General features: G+C 44.8%; 1 protein-coding gene across 1 annotated transcript; it reads left to right on the forward strand.

Annotated features, from left to right (window-relative positions):
* The first annotated feature begins 2,019 nt into the window (after positions 1-2,019).
* On the forward strand, positions 2,020-18,341 carry LPAR3 (lysophosphatidic acid receptor 3). Its single transcript, XM_042820122.1, has 4 exons — positions 2,020-2,339; positions 6,700-7,173; positions 9,740-10,497; positions 16,096-18,341. The coding sequence occupies exons 3-4, from the start codon at positions 9,762-9,764 to the stop codon at positions 16,443-16,445; spliced, it is 1,086 nt and encodes a 361-aa protein (XP_042676056.1). The 5' UTR covers positions 2,020-2,339; positions 6,700-7,173; positions 9,740-9,761; the 3' UTR covers positions 16,446-18,341.
* Positions 18,342-19,061: the final 720 nt, after the last annotated feature.

Raw genomic sequence — 19,061 nt, forward strand, 5'->3', positions numbered from 1 at the left:
AGCTTGTTGTGCAATAAAATAATGGTTAGAAACTAACTAGAATTTGGCAAATTCATGTTCTGTTATTTACAGGCAGTAAAAAGAACTAAAACGCAGTGCTTGAAAAGGAAATGCTTGCTAATGGTGTTGTCCAAAGCTTCTGCTTTTGTTGGCAGCACTACTGGTTTACCTGCAGTAGGTAAGGCCCTAGACATGAAAGTCTGACTTGCTGCCTTTGAGCAGAGGTATGAGAAATTCAGTAATGTTTCACTTGATACAGTTAGGCACCCTGGATGGGACACAGACCCACAATTGCTGGCTTAGGAAGCAAATGCCTTATCCATTCAGTAGTGCTCCTATGAAGCCTATAATGGGCATATGATGGAAGATTCCAACCCAGCTGCAGCCTTCTCAGCTGTAGTCACCTCTCAGCTCTAGAGATGTGATTTGGTTGTACTGTAGAGTGGCCAGCACTTGATACAAAAGGCAGGAGAGAAAATAATTTGTGCAGCCCTAAGGCAGGATAGTGTGTTGTAAGAATCTGAAAACAATTGAGGCTCTAGAATGTGCAAGCCCTTGGATGCTCTTCTTAGGCCAGATAATGATCCTAGTGTGTGAGTAATTTGGGGAGAAAGGTTAAAGGCCTGGTGCGTATTTGAACAGTTCACTAATGTATTTTAGAAATCAATTTGTCTTCACCACCTGGCTGGCTTGTTTTTGTTTCCCCCCTGCTTTTCTCTTGAAAGAAAGCTGAGAGCCAGTTATTGGAGCTCCTCATTGGTTCTCTGTTCTGTGAGGGTTGATCTTAACAGGAAATCTGGAGTGCATTGCTTCCTAATTCTGTGCATTAATGTGGGCCTGAATCCCACAGCTGACTGATGGGTGGTGCCACCCAGCTGTTAAGGAGTAACGTGATGTAATGGAAGCAGGACTTGAGTATAGGTTTTTTTCAAACAGCCCTGAGAAAAGGCTCTTAGCTCTGGCTGCCTTGTATGTGATGAGCTTCTCATTCCTAGGGAACAAGTCTTAAAAGGAGAGAAGCAGAAGGGAAGGCAGTGAACAGACAGACCTGGAAGCAAAGGGCAGGAGGGAGGAGAAGACAGCTTCCTGAGCCAGCTGCAAGGTGAGTGTTCGGTAAGGGGGGTACAATTTCAAGCTCTTATATTGGGCTCTTCCCCTTATGAACAAAATAGCAAAACCTGCTGAGGTAGAGGTCGTGTGTCACAATGTGTGTCATGTTAATGCATGGGGCTCCACCTATTTCTAGTGCTGTAGTACTTAGACATTCTGGTAGCAAGTAAAACATGAGAAATCAGACTTCATTCTGTGACTTTCTTTTGTCAGTGCTCCAGCAGACACGTGCATGGCCCTGTGCATCTGGGCCATGTGCCTGCATTTGGTGAATCACGCAGGTGGGCAGCACTGGGACAGACCCAGTGCTCAGACCTGTGGCACCTACACTGGTGCTTAGTTTGTCCTTCATGGTAAAGCTGTGGGCTAGCTCCTAGACTCCAGGATGATGTGAGCCTTATGCTTTCTGCATCACCTTGTTGGGTATGGGATTGTTCTGTTTATTTGTTCTTCTATAGCTGATATAAATCCATCTACATCTGATGCTGGAGGGAAGCAGTCTGTACACCTATTGGTGCTGTCCCCAGCTGCTAGTGGAAGTCAGTGCTCTTCGTTCTGGTTTTGCCACTGTGTCTCCCAAAACGTGAGAGTTGTCTCAGCCCCCGGTGGGCCCTGGGTACGTCGCGGTGCTTCAGCGGGAGGTGGGAAGGCTCCCCTCGGCGCCCCTGGGAGAACGCGCAGCCATAAAGCGTTCCACGCGGAGGTGCTCCGTCCGAGCGGGGTCCGGGCCGGGCCAGGGCCGGGCGGCGCAGGACGGGTTAAGGCGGCGTGGGGCGGGCGGCGGGCGGGCGGCTCCGGGCGGCGGGCGCGGCTCCGGAGGCTGCCGGTGAGTTCCAGCGGAGCCGCGGCACCGGGCAGGGCCCCGGCACCCCGCCGGGCCGGGGGGCGGGCGGGTCGCGGGGTCGGAGAGCGGAGCCCGGCAGCGATGGAACTGCTCGGCTGCAGGCTGCGTCGGCTTCGGGATCTGCGAACTACGCTTCTCGTAGCGGACTAGAGCAGTGTTTTCTGTAGTCTTATCATCTCTTGACTTTGGAGTGCCCGCCGTCCTCCGCCGCGAGCGGAACCGAGCGGTTCGGGGCTGCCGGAGAGCGAAGCACGATCCGCACAGGGGCTGCGACGCGGTGCGGCGGCAGCGGGAGACCCACGCACACGTGTGGTTCCGCGGGTTTCACCTGGCTTTGCTCACCTCTGTATGTGTACGCCCGTGGTGTCCCGCTGAGGCGCTGGCAGTAAGTACGGCGTACGGATGTTTGCTGTGCTCTCTGAAGTTACTTGTAAGGTATGGCCTCGAGCTGCATGATGCTCTGAGAAATTCGTGAATGTTGTTTTGCACGGCTACTTCCAACTGTTTTTGCATCAAGAGGGAAAAAAAAAAAAAAACCCTCGTACCTTTGTGTTTTCACCTTCTGTGCGAGTGTGCATCGGTCTGTTCTCCCCCTGCAAAAGAAGCCCAGAAAAGGGCGGTTACTGTTACAGGCTGCTGATGTGTATTGCTGTAGCTTGCTTCTTTAAGCATATGTGGTTTCTTGCATGTTCCTGTGGTGTTCTGAGAGGTTAGTAAGAAGCACAACTGAAAATGACTTATATGGTGGAAAAACTTCATCTGCGAGCAGTGAGTTTGTCTGTGTGCTGAAAATGAACTAAAATGAAAGAAACGCGATCAGAAAATATGTGGCTTTATCTCATGTAAAGCTGGCGGATGCATTTGGCTCTTAGCAGAACAGCAGGCTGCAGCTTCAGGGCAGTGGAGTTGGCTGGGTCCTCTTCTGACAACTAACTCTTGAAAGCACCCTCTGGCATAGTCCTTATGCTATCAGATAACAAAACATAATTTCTGAAGTACTGGATATCAAAGAGAATATATCCCCATACAAGCAGTTGGTCTTCAAGATTCATACCTCTGTATGAATTTCTGATTGTTTTTAAAGCAATTAGGTCCACTTCCACATGCCTAGCAGGTATGTTCCAAACCCCAACATCCCTACCACTTCCAGCAAAGCATGTGCTTGTAAACCAGGGCTCTGAATATGTCACCTGGTCAGATTCAGGCAGGTGGCTTTTTCTAATCAGCAGTGGCTTGAGAATGAAAAATGAAAGCTCACTTGATGGTGAGTGTGCTGAAAGGGTTTGTGTGTCCAGCATTTGAGTTCTGTGTGCTGGGCTGCAAGAAATGGGTCTGCTGGTGATCAGTTTACTGGTGAGAAGGATCTAGAGAAATGGCCAGCTTAGTTTAGAAGCAGAGCAGGTATTTTCTAGGAGCATGTTTCACATTGTAAAGGCTATCTGTACAGTTTTTAAATACTTTAAGTACTGTGTCTGTTTCCACATTATAGGATGACCTGCCAGCTCCTTCCAGAACCACACTTAAAGGAGACTTTAAATGAAAGCTTTGCAGTGAAGTTTTTAGTTTGGACTCCATATATAGATTTAGTAAACCATAATTTCAGAAAGTCTTAAATTACCAAAGTCTGAAGTCTAAACCTGTGGTAACTATTGAGTTGCTTGGTAGCTGTCCCTAACAACTGCTTGTAGGGATCAGAGCTTTCAAAAACCTTAGCAGTGGGGTAGCTGTGCTGGAGGCATGCCAGGAGATAGATGCTGAGCTTTGCCAGGACTCGTGTAGGTGCCTTCATGCTTCCCAGCCTGGCTGTCCTTACAGCTGGCAGCAGCTTGCAAGGCACCAGCACTGCCACAGGCATGCACAGGGTGACACTGCTGGGTGCAGTAGTGATTTCCAGCCTCTTATCAGTCTGTGTGTACAAGGCGCTGTGGTCCATGGCTGGCGGTACTGCTTCCCGTCCTTGCAATTTAAATATTTAGTTTTGAGGTCCTAAAGTTTTGCTAGGTTTAATGCTTTTCTTAAGACTCTTTTGTTTATACCCCGCATCCTGCAAACAATAATAAGGCTTCGTGAGTTGTCTAATAGCCTTAAATTTTTCCGCCACCTAATGAGACACTGAACACAGAAGTAATTCAAAGAGAAATTATTTATATGTCTCAGAAATGCAACATGCCTACAGAATTTTCTTGGCTTCCCCCATCCCATCCTTTCCCACTCTAGTCCAAACTATGATGCCATTAAAATGGGCTGTTCATGTATGAGATGAGAATCCTGGAGGAAGTCTGAGCATTTCCATCAGCTTAACATCATGGAAATGAAGCAGGCTTGGAGTGGAAATGGATGTGGCACTCTGTTCTCCTTATCTCGGTCTTCAACTCCTTTTAGAATAATATAGTAATGCTACTTGTGTATGCTCGATCTGCGTTTGCAGTCAATTATCTGAAGTTATGGAGAAAAAAAGCCAACCACAGCCAGAAATGGGTTTCTGTAGTAATAAGTAAGTTCTCCATGTTCAACAGCATGCTCATTAAGCTTTATAACTTTACAGTAAGATTTTCCCATCTTCCAGAGCTGCATTTAAAAGAATGGATTTTAAAATTGTGTTCTTAGTGCCTTGAAGTGGGCTGTGTGGTGTGCTCTTCCAAGCACGGGCAGCGCCCATAGAATTTCCTTAATAAACCAAACTTAAAATGGTTACTTCTGAGATAATTTGTCTCTGTAAAACCTGCCAAATGTGTGTTGGCTTCCACCGCATCCTCTAATGGTACCAGATAAAAGGTCTTTGGTTTAGAGTCTGAGGTGCTCACGGATAACATTATGTTCTGCGTGCATCACAAACTGACTTGACTGAGAACGGGGATTTAAGGAAAAACTTCCTTTTCACCCATTTCTCTAAACTGATCTTTGTGTAATAGCAATTAACTTTTAAAGACATCTCAGAGTGAAGTGAGAGCTTACCTCACCAGATTCCTTCTTACAGTTACATATTAACGTTTTTGGCTGGGGTTGCGTTACACGCCCTTGTCAGCACTGGCATTTCTTTTTTTTTTTTTTTTTAAGCTGGAGTAACCTGAATGGGTTTCTTGGGTTACCGTGCAATCATTTGGCTGCGTTGTTTCCCTCCTTGGCCATGCATGCATTCAGGGTGTGGAGTGGAACACAGAACTGCTTCCCTTGCTGGACTGGTGATCTGGTGCTGCTGCTGCAGGTAGCCTTCCTGCCTTCTGCCTTCCCTGCGGAGTAGGGCAGGAGGAGCTTCTCGGTGGAAGTGTGCGGGTGCCAGCTGTCTGGAAACAGAGGAGATCTGGAGTGTCCTTGTCTGCCTAAGACATAAGTGCTAAGGCATAAGTGCTGCCTTGCGGGGTGGTCTGCAGGCACCCAGCCTCTATCAAGCTAGTGTTGCTGCAAGGCCATCTGCTGCCTGTGGGATTTCTGTTTTAGCTTCTGCTCAGGACATGCAGGTGGGCAGCTGCTGCAGCATGGTGTTTTTCTGAAGCAATGGACGGGGTGCAGGACCCAGAGCTGTTTGCCTCCTTTCTCTGCCTGCAGTGCCTGCAGCATGTGTGTGTCGATGTGATCAGCCCTGCGTGCCTGAGCTGTCCTATGATCAGCCTCAAGACCTGCTAGGGCTCTGTCCTATTGCGGCCTATGGCGCTGCTCAGCCTTCCTGCCCTGCTGCAGCCTGGAGCGCACCTTACCTGCTCCTCACAGCCTGTCTGCTCCTGTCCTGCTGCCCTCATACAGCAGCAGGGGAGCAGCTTTTCATGTCCCCAGCTGATGCCAGCTTTGCCATGTGCTTATGACAAATACCTTGAAACAACGTGACTTTCATTGGGCAGGAAAGGCAAGGGAAGCTGTGGTGTGTGCTGTGAATCACTCCATGGCTTGCAGGTGAAGTTTTAGGATGACCTTCTCTTAAAAGTCTCTGACTAAAATGCTGTTTGAGTTTTCCTTCAGAACTGGCTGCATTAATGATGAGAAACTGATGAGAAGGCCAAGTTAATTTTGATCAGTGTCAAGTATCCTTCACACAAGATGCGCTTGCATAAAGAAATGTAGAATCAGATATGCAAGCTGTCTTTCAGTCAGCAGAGCTGAAGATACCCTGGAATGGGGAGCATTCAGAACGCATGCTTTTTATGTTTGCAAACAGTTCAACCAAACCAAATCTTTTGATATTTTTGGAGCAGATAACTTCTCCCACACAAAGTGTATGCGTACTTGGTATGCTAAAGGAAAGCTTACTTCAGAGTCTGTCAGCTCCTGATATTTGTAGCCACCGTTAGTTGAACTGAACTCATTAAATAGACTGAGGAAAACTGCCTTTTTGACAAGGATATGCTTCCTGGCACTATTAAAGTTTTCACTTTCAAGTGACTTGCTGCAAGCAAATAGAATAGCCCACCTGTAGAATACACAGTATATAGCTACTGTACATTGACTGACATAGTCATATTGACTGATACAGTCACATATTTAGAGTTTGTGGAGGTCTGTAATACTGTGAGCGATGCAGAGGTGATGAATGGAGATTGCTTATCGTCTTTCACCACAAAAGCTGCAAATATCAAGCTGGTGAAAGCTACTTCCAAAATAAAAGGTCTAGCTTTTTTTTCTACTGCTTCAGTTTCTATTAATTTTATAACTGGGACTAACAATATTATGACTGATTTTTCAATTATTTGTTTAAAAATACTTAATCTAAAATGTCTAATATTTAATAAGTTTATTTTTCTTCTTATGTTTAGATCTGCCCTAATTAAGAAAACGATCTCCTGTCTGGCTGCAGAAGAGATGACCTGGAGAATCAAATCCTGCAGTGTGCTAACCTCTGCCATTCTGGGAAATAAGGGATATCTCCTCCCATGTGGTGCAGCACCTGTGAGGATACAGCTGCCCTGAGGTCAGCCTGGTTCTGCTGTGAGGACACAGCAGTGAAATGGAGGTGTGAAATACCCTCACTCTGGATGGACTCTGGAGTGAGGTGTGCTCTGCATGCATAGACTGGTACTGGCAGCCTGGAGCTCTGCAGCACTGGGATGCACACTAGCTGTTCAGCTGTTCAGCTCTCACTTGGATGCAGCCTCTGCCTGGACATATCCAGAGCCAGCACTGTGAGCCTGAGACCTCAGCTGAACGGTGTTCTGCTCCTCCTGCGTTAGCTCAACATCACAAGGCAGTGCTTCCAAAGTCGTTTGTCGTTTGAGCTGTGCTGTGTGACAGTGAGTGTACCATGATTATTTTAGTGAAGAAGTACTGACGGGTGTTTTTGTTCTTTTTTGGGAGGGAATTGTTTCAAATGAGGATGGCATCTCAATAATCTGTAGTATTTAGAATTAAAGTTCGGAGTTGATATTACAGGTTTCTTTAAGCTCATTCCCCGGATAAGATACAAAAGAATGTTTGCAGATCTCTTTACTGTCCTGTCACTTGCAAGCAAGAGATCCACCTCTTGAGATGATTACACAGTAAGATACATGTTCAGAAATCCTTCCCTGTAATTTTCACAGATTTTTTTTCCCCTACTGTTCTTGCCCAAAATGCTAGTTCTATATGCAGGCGCTTGTGTTGTTCTGCAGAAGCTCCCTGCCAGGCTCAGCAAGCCCTTTTCTGCCTCAGTGGGTGAGCCCGGAGCCACCTGCACTGGGCAGGGCTCCCAGCTCCAGTGGCTGTTTTCTGTAGCTGCCTGGGGCCTTCTGGTCACTTACAGATTTAATTGCAGCTTGTTCTGAGTAGTTTCTGAGTAAAAATGTGAGATTTACTGACTGCTCAACTCTACCATGCTGCGCTGAGCAGCAAGAAGGAGGCACGGATCTCTCTGTGACTCCTGATGGTAGATCAGAGTTGCTGAAACCCCTTTATTTTTAGATGGAGAGTTGCTTTGTAATATTTCAGTGCAGGGGATGATTTACTTGCTTCCTTCCGCTTCCTGTCCTTAAACAACTGTTCTTACTTCTAGCTACTTGAATTTGATGCTTTAAATAAGAGATTTTTTCTTAAAAAGTGGTTGCCTGTGTTCTTCAGGATGATAAAATAGAAACCAATGTCAAGCAGCTGGCCTTCCTGCTGACTGCATGGTGTAGGGTTGAAACCAGAAGGGGCAAGGAGCAAGTTCAGGAAAATGAAGTATTCAAAGTGTTCCGTTTGCTGCAAGTAATAATGGTGGAGCAGTATGAATTGATTTAAAATTAGATGACAAATATTGGAGGAAATAGCCAGTGTAGTATAACTTAAATAAAAGAAGACAAATCTTTTATAACTCAAAGTATTTTTAATATAAATGTGAATTGTTAGCCAGCCTGCTGGGGGTTGCTTAATTTGCTTCTCAGTCACTATAGAGATGAAATATAACTGCTAGTCCATTATTAGCCTGTGATTACCTAAGTGAACCTGATCTTTATCTGTATTCAGAATTAGTTACAGAAGTAAAAAGCCTACGCCTGCTTTACATCTCTGCCTGTGCCCATTTTATCTGTTACTTTTTCCTCTTTTTGGCCCCCCTAAGCCTTCTTCTTGGTCTCACTTACACCCCAAGGCTCCTGAGGAGGCTTATGGACCTGGCATTGTGTTTCCCCCAGCATCACTGTGTCCCCGCAGCTCCTGTCCTTGGGAGCTGCTCTGTGTGGTGCCTGCTGTGACCAGCATCTTGTCCTGCAGTTGGTTTCCTGGGTTTGGTAAACATTATGTAGGATCTGTTAGTGAAGTCATTGCTAAAACACTTACTCAGATTCTGACAGAAAACATGAAGCCTAGTGATAATCAGACATCAATTACATCAATTCACACCCGGCTGCAAAGCCTTTGCTCTCCAAGAGCAGCCACTGCCTACGTGAATCAGTTTGAGCTCTTTTGGTTTGCAAAAAATGCAGTCAGATTGCCCAGGCAGCTGACACTGACCTCACTGGAGAAGCTGAACTGTGCTGTCATCTGGAAACCAGACCTCCCCCTCCATCACATTCATAGTCCAAAGCAGTGCTGAGTGGGTGTAAGAGAATAGCCCCGCGCTACTGCTGTGTTGGGGTGTTCTGTGTGCTGCAGTTGGTTAGGGGACTGTGTTTTGGGTCTGAAGATAATTGGTGGGTGGGTGTGTTGCCCACAGGGCTTTGGGTTGACAGCCCAATAAAATAATCTGTGGCTTCAGTGCCGTCAAATATGTGCAGTGTTTCTTTCCTGTTTCTGCACATCTACTTAAATCCTGTAGCAGTAAATAACTGGCACATGCTCAGAATATATATGCCTTTAGCATTTTATATGCATATGTTATTACGTTCATTAATATATAATGGAAAAAAAAGACGTTTCCAGTAATAGGCTTTTCATTGTTTAGCCAGTAAAATGGAAGAGTTATGATTTATGCTTCTCTGTCCTGACTGGATACACTAAGAAATGGAAATAATGATGGGGCTGTGGCTCAAACATGGGGTTTCACAGTCAGAAGGGCCTGGCTGTTGCTCAGACTTTTTTGACCTCCAGGAAGTCACTATTAACCTCTTAACTTCCACATTGCTGCCTGCACAGTGTGACTGTTAGTGCAGGGGGACTGCTGGGGGCTTAGAAGCAAGGAAGACTTTGGTAAAATTCATAGTTCATCAAAGCATCGTGCATTGCAGTCCTTTGGTGGACAAATATCTCCTGCATTAAATTGTACAATATGAATGATCTTCTTGAGGCCTGCAAATATGTGCCTTCTCATACCCCTTCCTTTGCCCCCAAAAGAAAGCTGCTAGTTATGGTGATTCAAGCAAGGACCGGTAGTTAATTTTAATTTTTCTTTTTTTCCCTTCCTAGGATGCAGGGGCTGTAATCCAGGATGAATGAATGTTACTATGATAAGAGCATGGACTTCTTTTATAATAGGACAAACACTCACACAGCAGATGAGTGGACAGGGCCACCACTGATTGGTGTTCTGTGTTTTGGGACATTTTTTTGCCTCTTCATTTTCATTTCGAATTCACTGGTCATAGCAGCTGTGGTCAAGAACAAGAGGTTTCATTTTCCATTTTACTATCTGTTGGCCAATTTAGCTGCTGCAGACTTTTTTGCTGGGATTGCTTATGTCTTCTTGATGTTCCACACTGGTCCTGTGTCTAAGACATTAACTGTTAACCGCTGGTTTCTGCGTCAGGGTCTTCTGGACACGAGCCTGACGGCTTCCCTGGTGAATCTCCTCGTCATAGCAGTTGAGCGGCACATGTCAATCATGCGGATGAAGATCCACAGTAATCTCACGAAGAAGAGAGTCACCTTCTTAATTATATCTATTTGGGCCATTGCCATTTTCATGGGTGCTGTTCCTACCTTGGGTTGGAACTGCCTCTGTGACATTTCTGCCTGCTCTTCCCTGGCACCTATTTACAGTAGAAGTTACTTGGTGTTCTGGAGTGTCCTAAACCTTGTTGTTTTCTTCATTATGGTGGTGGTGTACATAAGAATCTACATGTATGTCCAGCGGAAAACTAATGTCTTGTCATCGCACACTAGTGGATCTATTAGCCGCAGGAGGACCCCTGTGAAGCTTATGAAGACCGTCATGACTCTTTTAGGTAAGAGGCTGCCAACCAGGTAGCCAATCGTGTGTACAAACAAAACGAAAACTCACTAAAGCCCTGAAGTTCATTAGCCTTCTGTCCAACTTGAACTGTGAAATAAATGTTGCTTGAAACAGCAGCCTGAGGTACACGGCCAGTCAACTCTTAGAAAATAAGCATCTCTGTTTGGTAAATGCTCAGGCTGCTTGGTTGTAGGCAGCTTTTTACAAAATACAAATTATACATTCTTTGTTGGTGGGAAGAGTGAGTTGTAACATAGCTGTGGAGGAAGGCTTAGGAAGAATCACCGCTACCCAGAAAAATACTTTCCAAAAGATGTTCTTCTATATCTGCACAACGTCCTGAATCCTTTTGGCTGTTTCCCAAGTTCACCAGCTATTCTACTTGCAAATGCACCTTCCCTGGAAAGGATAGAAAAGGATGCTTGGTGGATCTGTGATTTTTTTCTCCTGCCAGAGACTAGTTTCGTAAGAGGAAGATTCACCTTCATCTTGAGATTTTGCTTAGATTCTGCCCTGAAGATGCTCTGGATAGTTAAGCAGCTCAGTTTACTGCAGCTCGTTGTGATGCAGCTGCTTTTCAAATTAATTAGAGGGGCCCAGAGTGGATGGCTGTTTTGTTGGAAGAAAATGCTGGCTGGTGTGGTGAATTTTACCAAGGAAGACTTCAATCTGAGTGGGATGTTATGTAAAAGACAGACTTCACTTAAGTATGGCTTGTGCAGCTCACTGCGGTGCAACTGGGCTGCCACTGGCTCAGGTGATGGGGACTCTGAAGCCATAAATATGGCTTTACTTCTGATGTTGTACGAGCCAGTGCAGGACAGATGGAGATTTGGGGGAAGTTGGTGTTCCTATGTACATGGGGCACAGCTATGTGGTACTGTACTTGCATCTAGCTTAGCTGTGCTCCTTCAGGAACAGTAGTAGAGATGTTTCTGGAACTGAGGAAGTTTCACCCAGACCTTCTGCTGTGCTTTGTACTGCAAGCAGCTGGCTACTCTGCCATCTCCCTTTTGCCTCAACAAACCTCAGTTATGCCAGTCTTTTCCATTTTTGAGGTCAGATGTGTGGACAAGAAATTCTTAAGATAAAGAAGGAAAGCAGAGATTTATTTGTAATCATTCTTTAGTGAAGGCTATTGCTGTAATGTTGTATAAAGCAAAGCTGGACGGGGCTGAGTAAAATCTGGGAATAATTCTGTTAGCTCTTAGTGCTAGTATGTGTTTGCCCAGCAGAGCTAAGAGGTCTTTGTACTGGGAAGAAGGCTATTGAGCTGCTACAGGCAGAGAGAGTGAGCGATGTGGAGAGCACCTGCAGGATTAAGTCCAAAGACCAGAACAAAGCCCTCTGGGTGTAATTATTTACACTTGTTTCTTGAGGCAGTATGAATCCATTCCTGCTCCTTCTTAGGCATTCAGGAAAGAAATAACCTACTTCAAAGTTCATGTCCTTCCTTTCAAGTTCTTTTTTTCTTTTGCTGGGGATAGGGGGCCTTAGGGTTGATTTCGAGATCAATGTCAGCTTTTTCTTTCTTCCAGAATGGCTCCTAAGCCACCAGATTAAACTATGATTCAGGCAAAGCATCTGGTGGCATAGCTTGCTGGGACAGGCAAATTTAACTTAGAAAGTCTGTGCACTGCTTTGACGCTCATCATTTTTACATGTCCAATCAGAAGCAAAATCAAAACAGAAATTACCTCCATAAAAGTCAAATGAATACATGTGTCATCTATTCCAAACTCCAGTGTCAGAGGAAATGTTTCTTAGCATTTTCCTTCATACCAATCCTACAAATGTTAGCTCTGTCAGGCTTTTTATAAATGATTATTTCTAGGAATAAGGATTTCTTAGAACAGCTTGAATATGCATTCCTGGCCTAGTCATCCAAGCACACTATGCAAAAGGCATTAGAAACTGGATAGCCATGTTTTCTGGTCTTTCTGATTACCAAAAGAGCCCTCAAGTGACCATTTCTGATGCTTTTAAAGCTATTCTTATTTTCACTGTTGCAACAACATATAGCTGCATGCCACATGTGGATTTGGGGTTTTCAGCTCAAGGCAGTTACTTTCAGTGGTTTGCTCTTAAATGTGTGAAGATGCTTTCCAATAAAAGCCTGATATGATATTAGTTAAAAGTAATTCCAGGAAGCTCTGCTGCTGGAGGGAATGTGATGAGAATGACGGTGCTTGCTAACATGCTCTCTTGGCGTCATGGCAGCTTCAGGACAAAATCCTGCTGCCATGCGGTCTGCCTGCTGTTGGCTTACTCTCCTCCCTGGGGAAGGAGGTGGAGGCAAGGCATCACTTCCAAAACATTGCTATCCTCTATGAGTGGAGTTCTCCCTTGGTCCTGCAGTTAGGTGCCAGTGAGCTCTTATTTCACTTTAACTTTCAGTGCATGGTGATCTCAGCTGCAGAGAGTTCTTTGCACCACTCTTTGCATAGCTCTTTCAGAGACCTGGACTGAGGTCCCTGTCATTTCTCCTTTTGCCTTTGGTCCCCAGGTCCAACCTGCTTCCAGGTTAGAAGCAGCAGAAATAGCATTCCTTTGGCATGCCCAACTGTGAGGAGTTGCATGATTGGAAATGGGAAACCTAGCAAAAGAGGCTAAAATCCTTAGCTTTGCCTTAGTACTGGCAGAGCGTGCAGCTGTGGCTTAGAGGAAAGGCCCAGGCAGGTGTATGTGATGTCCAGGTGGGGTGTGTGCCACCGCTCATCTGAACTTGGCAGTGACATTCCTGATGAAAAAGCTTCCTTGAGGAAGATGACTTTCAGTTCTAGTAAATACATAGTTTAACCAGTAACATTCTGTTTTAACTTATGTGCACGTGTGGCAAGGACAACTGGAAGCTGCCACGTTGATTGTGATTGGTTTTGTTTTTTTTTCTTTAATTTTCCTTCTTAGTGTTGGCATGTGGAGAGATTTATGGCAAAGGCTCAGCAGCACTTCCAGGTACACAGGAATTCCTTCATTTTTAAGTATAGATGATGCAGTCTACGAGGAAATCCATGTTTGCAAACCAGTGGAAAATCCTCACGTTGACCTTGAGGCACTGTGATACCTGATCTCCATTAGTCCAGCGTGAAGTCTCAGAGTAATTCTGGTTCATGCTGCAGCCAGGATTTGCTTTATGTCACACTCTGAATTTTAGAGTCCCAGAAAAGAAATTGTTTTGGAAGTGTGGCATAATGTCAGGGAGAGGATCTGCTACGGGATGAAAAGACTGCAAAGAAAATCACCAGAGGGACAAAAGAAAGGCTCATATTTATGTTTAACTATGGCTCCCTCTGGAAGGTCTGTGGTTAAAAATATCTTAATCCTAGAAAGGCGGTAAGTCTCAGTGCCTTGCTTTCACCAGCACCTTGCTGTGAGTAGGATGTGAATGATTTAGGTTGTATCCCTACAGAACAATGTGCTTTTTTTGGGTGGAGTTGGAGTAGGAGCCCCAGTGCTGTCACTGCATTCCTCTCTATCCCTGTCCTTGGTCATGGATAGGATGCAGCCTCCCAGAGTGGGGAATTAAAGTTCTGCATGCTGTGCTCTGGATAGCATAGAGCTGTCTGCACCCTCTCCTTACTTTTGCCTTTGCAATATTGATAGGTCTCCTGCTCTGTATCCTGGGAATTCATTGACTTAGTCCACCTGCTGAGCTCAGGATTTGTTTGAAGGAGGGGTTTCTCTGTGACTTCTGTTAAACCAGGCTTTGGGTCTGCTTCTCCTGCTGACTTTCAGGAAAGCAGTGCTGCACTTTGCATGCTTTGGTACTGTGAAAATAATGTTTTCTGTGCTTGCTCAGGGAAGAGCATTCTGCCACATTAATTTCTGCATGGAACTGGCATGGTTGCCAACAAGTTCACCAGTGACCCTTGGTGGCCTGCAAAAGCACTGTGTCCGAATACTTGCTGAGCCTCTCATGTAATCATTCTGGTCTGGGTGGTCTGGTTTCAGTGCTGGCTGCTGTGGGTGGGATTTGCCTTTAGCCCCAGGATGGTAAATCAGTGCAATGTTTGCTCCACTGCAGACTGTAGAACTTACTGTCACTGCTGCTTACTCAGCATGGTGGGGCCAAACCAGTGCATAGTGTGGGGACTGACCAGAGAAAGTGCATTGTGGTGTCAGCCTGCTGCTCCTGGTGCCAGTGGTGCTGGAGGAATGTTACTGATGCTGACCATTAACTCTAAACTAACACTATGAAATTGGTACTTAGCATCACAAACATCTTGGCACAGCAGAATAGAAAATGTGTTTTCTGAAGGAGTTAGTCTCTTGCCTTTGCATTCTGCATAGTACTTCTAGGAACACAGTAAACTCACTGATTGCACTTCACCTGGATTCCTTTTGAAGCTCTTCAAAAGAAAAGAAATATCTGCAAAAGGATCGTTTTGCATCAAGATGTGCACTGTGTTGCCCTGGATACAATGCTCAGTATCCAGTATAATGTATGAGTTAATTCTATATGCTGTTGTATGGCTTGCCCTTCAGATGGGCACTGTGCCCACTGAACTCCTGGCTGGGGGCTGTGTGTATTGCTACACAAGCAGGTGCTGCACTGGATGATTGCTGGATGCCAGAGGTGCTTCTAGGCTGGGTCCTGCAAATAGCCAGGCTGCCCTGGGCTCTGGGCACAGCTCGGGCATGGGAACAATCAGCAGTCTCCTGGAAATGAGCAGGACCAAAATAGACAAAACAGATCATGAGGATCCCAGGAGAGCTTCTTAGCATGTAGCTGCTATCATCCTTATGTGTTTCATGATTTTTTAAGGCCAAAAAAGGGCTGTTATAAATGATTGGAATTTCCTCAGTATAATATTTGAAGTGTGCTTTCACACACAGTTGTAATTTTCTATTTCAGTATGTCAGGCAGCAATTGTGGCTTGTGCTAAGTTAGCATCACCAGGGCCGTGTTCTCAGTGGGCTCCCAGGAGAGGACCTGGGAGCTGGTGGTGCTGCAGGAAGCAGAGGTGGGGACATGCTGGGACCCCTCTTGGGGCTGGAAGCCTGTTGGATTGCCATGTCCCATCCTAACCCTAACCCCCCCACCCTACCAGCTTCACCCCCAGGTGGGGACAATCCTGCTGCTCCAGGGCTGGGCTTTTGTCGTCTTGTTTCACCACTCTCATTTTGATTCATCTTCATTAACTCATCTATTAGGTTATTTCTCTATTCTCCCTTACAAGTGGAGGAAGTAGGAAGCGTGGAGTACAAGGGAGAAATGAAGAGAGGACAGCATCTCCATTCAAAGTGCTAGCTGTGATCTTCAGAGGTCTTATTTATCTACCAGATTGGACATTTTGCTATTGTGAGGACCTTTTGCTACTTGTGTTCAGGCTGGGGCTGCCAGCAGCTGGATGCTCTCTCCCTGCAGGCTCCTGCAAGTTGTGTGTTCTGGGCCAGGCAGAGAAGCGGTTGTGGATACAGTTTTGCTACTGACAGTGTTTTGTCCTCTCCTTTTTTTATTTTTATTTTTTGTAAATTTTTGATGAACACATAGCCTCATAAGATGTAAAAAGAAATCCCCTGGCAGTCTGAAGTGTATTTTGTTTGGTTGGTTTTTTTGCTTGACTTTCTCACTCTCCTTTATTTCTAGGTGCATTTGTTGTCTGCTGGACTCCTGGCCTGGTTGTCTTGCTGCTCGATGGCCTGAACTGCACCAACTGTGGGGTTCAGAATGTGAAAAGGTGGTTTCTTCTCCTGGCCCTGCTGAACTCTGTTATGAATCCAGTAATTTATTCCTATAAAGATGATGAGATGTGGGGTACCATGAAGAGAATGCTTTGCTGCTCCTCTGATGATAGGAACCAGGAGAGACGCTCATCACGAATCCCCTCAACTGTGCTTGGCAGGAGCACGGACACCACAGGGCAGTACATTGAAGATGGCATTATTCAAGGGACAATTTGTGGGAAAGGAGATCTTAGTGAAAATGGCAACTCCTGAGTGATTCAAGAGACTGGCTTGGCTGAGAACCGGAGGGGGAAGGGAGAAGTTTTGTAAGAGCAGATCGACTGACAAAGCTAGTAAACAATATATCCATTTTGTTCCAGAGCCTCAACTCCAGTGTTAACAAAAGTTCTTATAAATAATTGCCTGATGGAAAAACACTTTGTAACGAAAAAAACCCTTCATGCTGCAGTCTTTCTCTCTCGTTTGTTTTTGTTTGTTTGTTTGTTTTTATTTTCCTTTTTCAGACACCTGAAATTAGTTTTTTTTGTGACTGGAGTAAGCACATATGAGAAACTTCTTTGTTCATGGAAACAAAATGTAAACAACATAGTGAGACCCTCCAGTGCATGGTATTCATACTTCGAGAGTTTTCTTGAGAAGGGCTATAGGCTGGGCTGGACAGAATTTGTGGCCTGTTTGCTTTCTGTGTTTACAAAGTTCATGAAATAGTTTCATACTTACCTTTTCTTTTACTCCTCTTACTTTCAAGATAGGTAGTTTGATGGTTTATTAAAGCTGTGCCAGAAACCCAGCTGTGATGGGAAGACCAAATACCTGTGCATGTGTATATCCAAGTCAACCATAAATCGTCAGGATGTGACATTACAGAAAGCACAAGAGCAATTACTGCTCCCACACAGGCATGAGTGCTGCAAGGAGACGTGCTGCACGCTTTGCTGCTGTCACGTAGCTAGCTGTGGAGGGTGGACTAAGAGCAAAGAAGCATGGCTGGGTTCATTATGCTCTCTTCTTACTTCCAGATAATATCAGATGGGTGGCTCACCCCTCTTTGTAACTGCTCTGCCACTGAGGGAAGTGATACCTGAAGCCCTGTTGTAAGAGGGCAAACTTCTAAGGGGTGTCTAAATAACATATGTTATACGTAGGCTCAATTAAGCTATTTAAAATAGAAATTAAAGAAGAAAAATCCCAAAGACAACATAATCCCTGCAAGATTACAAAGTGATCCAGACAGGATCAGACCATCAATTCATGTTTAACCTCTGATTTACAAGCAGTTCGTACTAGACGTTGCTTGAGGGATGAAGAGGCCATGAGAAAATGAGCAATGAAGGGCTTTCAGCATTATTACTGATTGACTGTCTAGCATGGATGCAGCCACAGCCCAAAAACCCTGAAGTTTTGACTTAGAGACTATGCTCTAATAGTAATCCAGAAACTTAAAGTTCAAGGGTAATGTTTTTAAGTTGTAAACTTTTAGTTTAATAATTGGAACGTGAATTTCTCGGTGCTGTAATATAACAAGAGCTACCTGTGTTGTCTTAGAGAAAACCTGGTTGTTGTCAGCGAACGACTTCATTTTGGGAAGTTTTGGCTGCCTGAAATTGGTGGAGAACAACATCAAGAGCATGTTGTATGAGTCCAAAAGGTGATGAGTTGTTTGGTTTGGGCAAATTCTTTTGACACAGCTTGCATGCAAGTATCTGGATTGTGCTGGCCAAAGCAGAACCACCACCTGGCTTAAAGATTGAGTTGCAGTTTTGTAGAAGGCACTGGGGTATTTCTCAGCAGACCTTGGCTTACAAACACAGCAAGCCCTTGTTCAGAGAGCTCCTCTGTAACACAAGTTAGCTAGAAGGGGTATAGCCTAACATTTCAAGGTAAGTGCTGTATTTATGAATAATGCTGCAAAGGTTTACATTTGTTTGTTTTTGCCATTATAATGCAATGTTCTTGTGCAATTACTACTTCATTAGTTTGGTGTTCTGCAAAATATGTAAAATTGTGCTTTCTAGAACCAGTGACGTTGCAACGGCATATCATGAACGTGTTTGTCTCTAGAGCTACCTGTAGTGCATGGTTTGTGCTAGCTAGGCTGAAACTCAGTATACGAAGCTAAAGGAAAATAAAATGCTACTTAAAAGTAAACCACTTGTTTTGTTTCCTGTTTGGATGGTGATTGAATGTTGCCTGGCACACAAAAATGATGATGGGGAGACCTTGTTTTATACTCTCATATAAAGGTTTTTGTTTGAAAAAGATTGGCTGGTGGTGTCAATAAATGCAGCAGTGTAATGCTTAGTTGGGTTGAGGCTTGAAGAGAACTTGCATGAAGACTGAGGCCATGTCCAGCAATGGACAAAATACTAGATTTCTGCTGCAGAACTCAGGATTTGGGCTGCAAAAGTAAACCACATGTGGATTACCTTTTCGGGTAAGCAGGAAAAATGAATCTGCGCTTGGGCTGCACTGATTGTAAAGCAGCTCACAGGGTGGACTCCTGGTATAGATGAAAGGCAGAGCAGCATTAACCATAGCTCTGGCACAAGTAGAAAGACTTGAGGCCAGCGCTTCTAGTCTTTGTATTTTCTCATTTGAAAAACAAAAGCAACCAAGGATATTTTTTCCAGCTCCCCCCACCTCCCTACATAAATAAATAAAATGATGCTTTGTGAACAGCACTTTGTATTGTGCCATGCCCTCTATTTTGGCATGATTTTTCCTTGGAGAGCTACTCCCTTGCCCATCATTACTATAAGCTCTGATGGGGCAGGATCAGAACAGGAAACTGATTTTGCATCAAATTTTCCTACGAAGAGACTGTATACTATTTCCTATATCAGGCTGTCTAAACATCCAGTTACTCAC

The sequence above is a fragment of the Centrocercus urophasianus genome, unplaced genomic scaffold, assembly GCF_019232065.1.
Source record: "Centrocercus urophasianus isolate 14NV4802_14NV808 unplaced genomic scaffold, USGS_Curo_1.0 seq_18, whole genome shotgun sequence".
Classification (NCBI taxonomy): Eukaryota; Metazoa; Chordata; class Aves; order Galliformes; family Phasianidae; genus Centrocercus; species Centrocercus urophasianus.

What these genes read in the sequence shown, in the direction of transcription:
- LPAR3 (XM_042820122.1), top strand. Translation starts at nt 9,762, where the DNA reads ATGAATGAATGTTACTATGATAAGAGCATGGACTTCTTTTATAATAGG. An exon ending in GACCGTCATGACTCTTTTAG is followed by an intron (nt 10,498 to 16,095) that starts GTAAGAGGCTGC and finishes CTTTATTTCTAG; the next exon opens with GTGCATTTGTTGTCTGCTGG.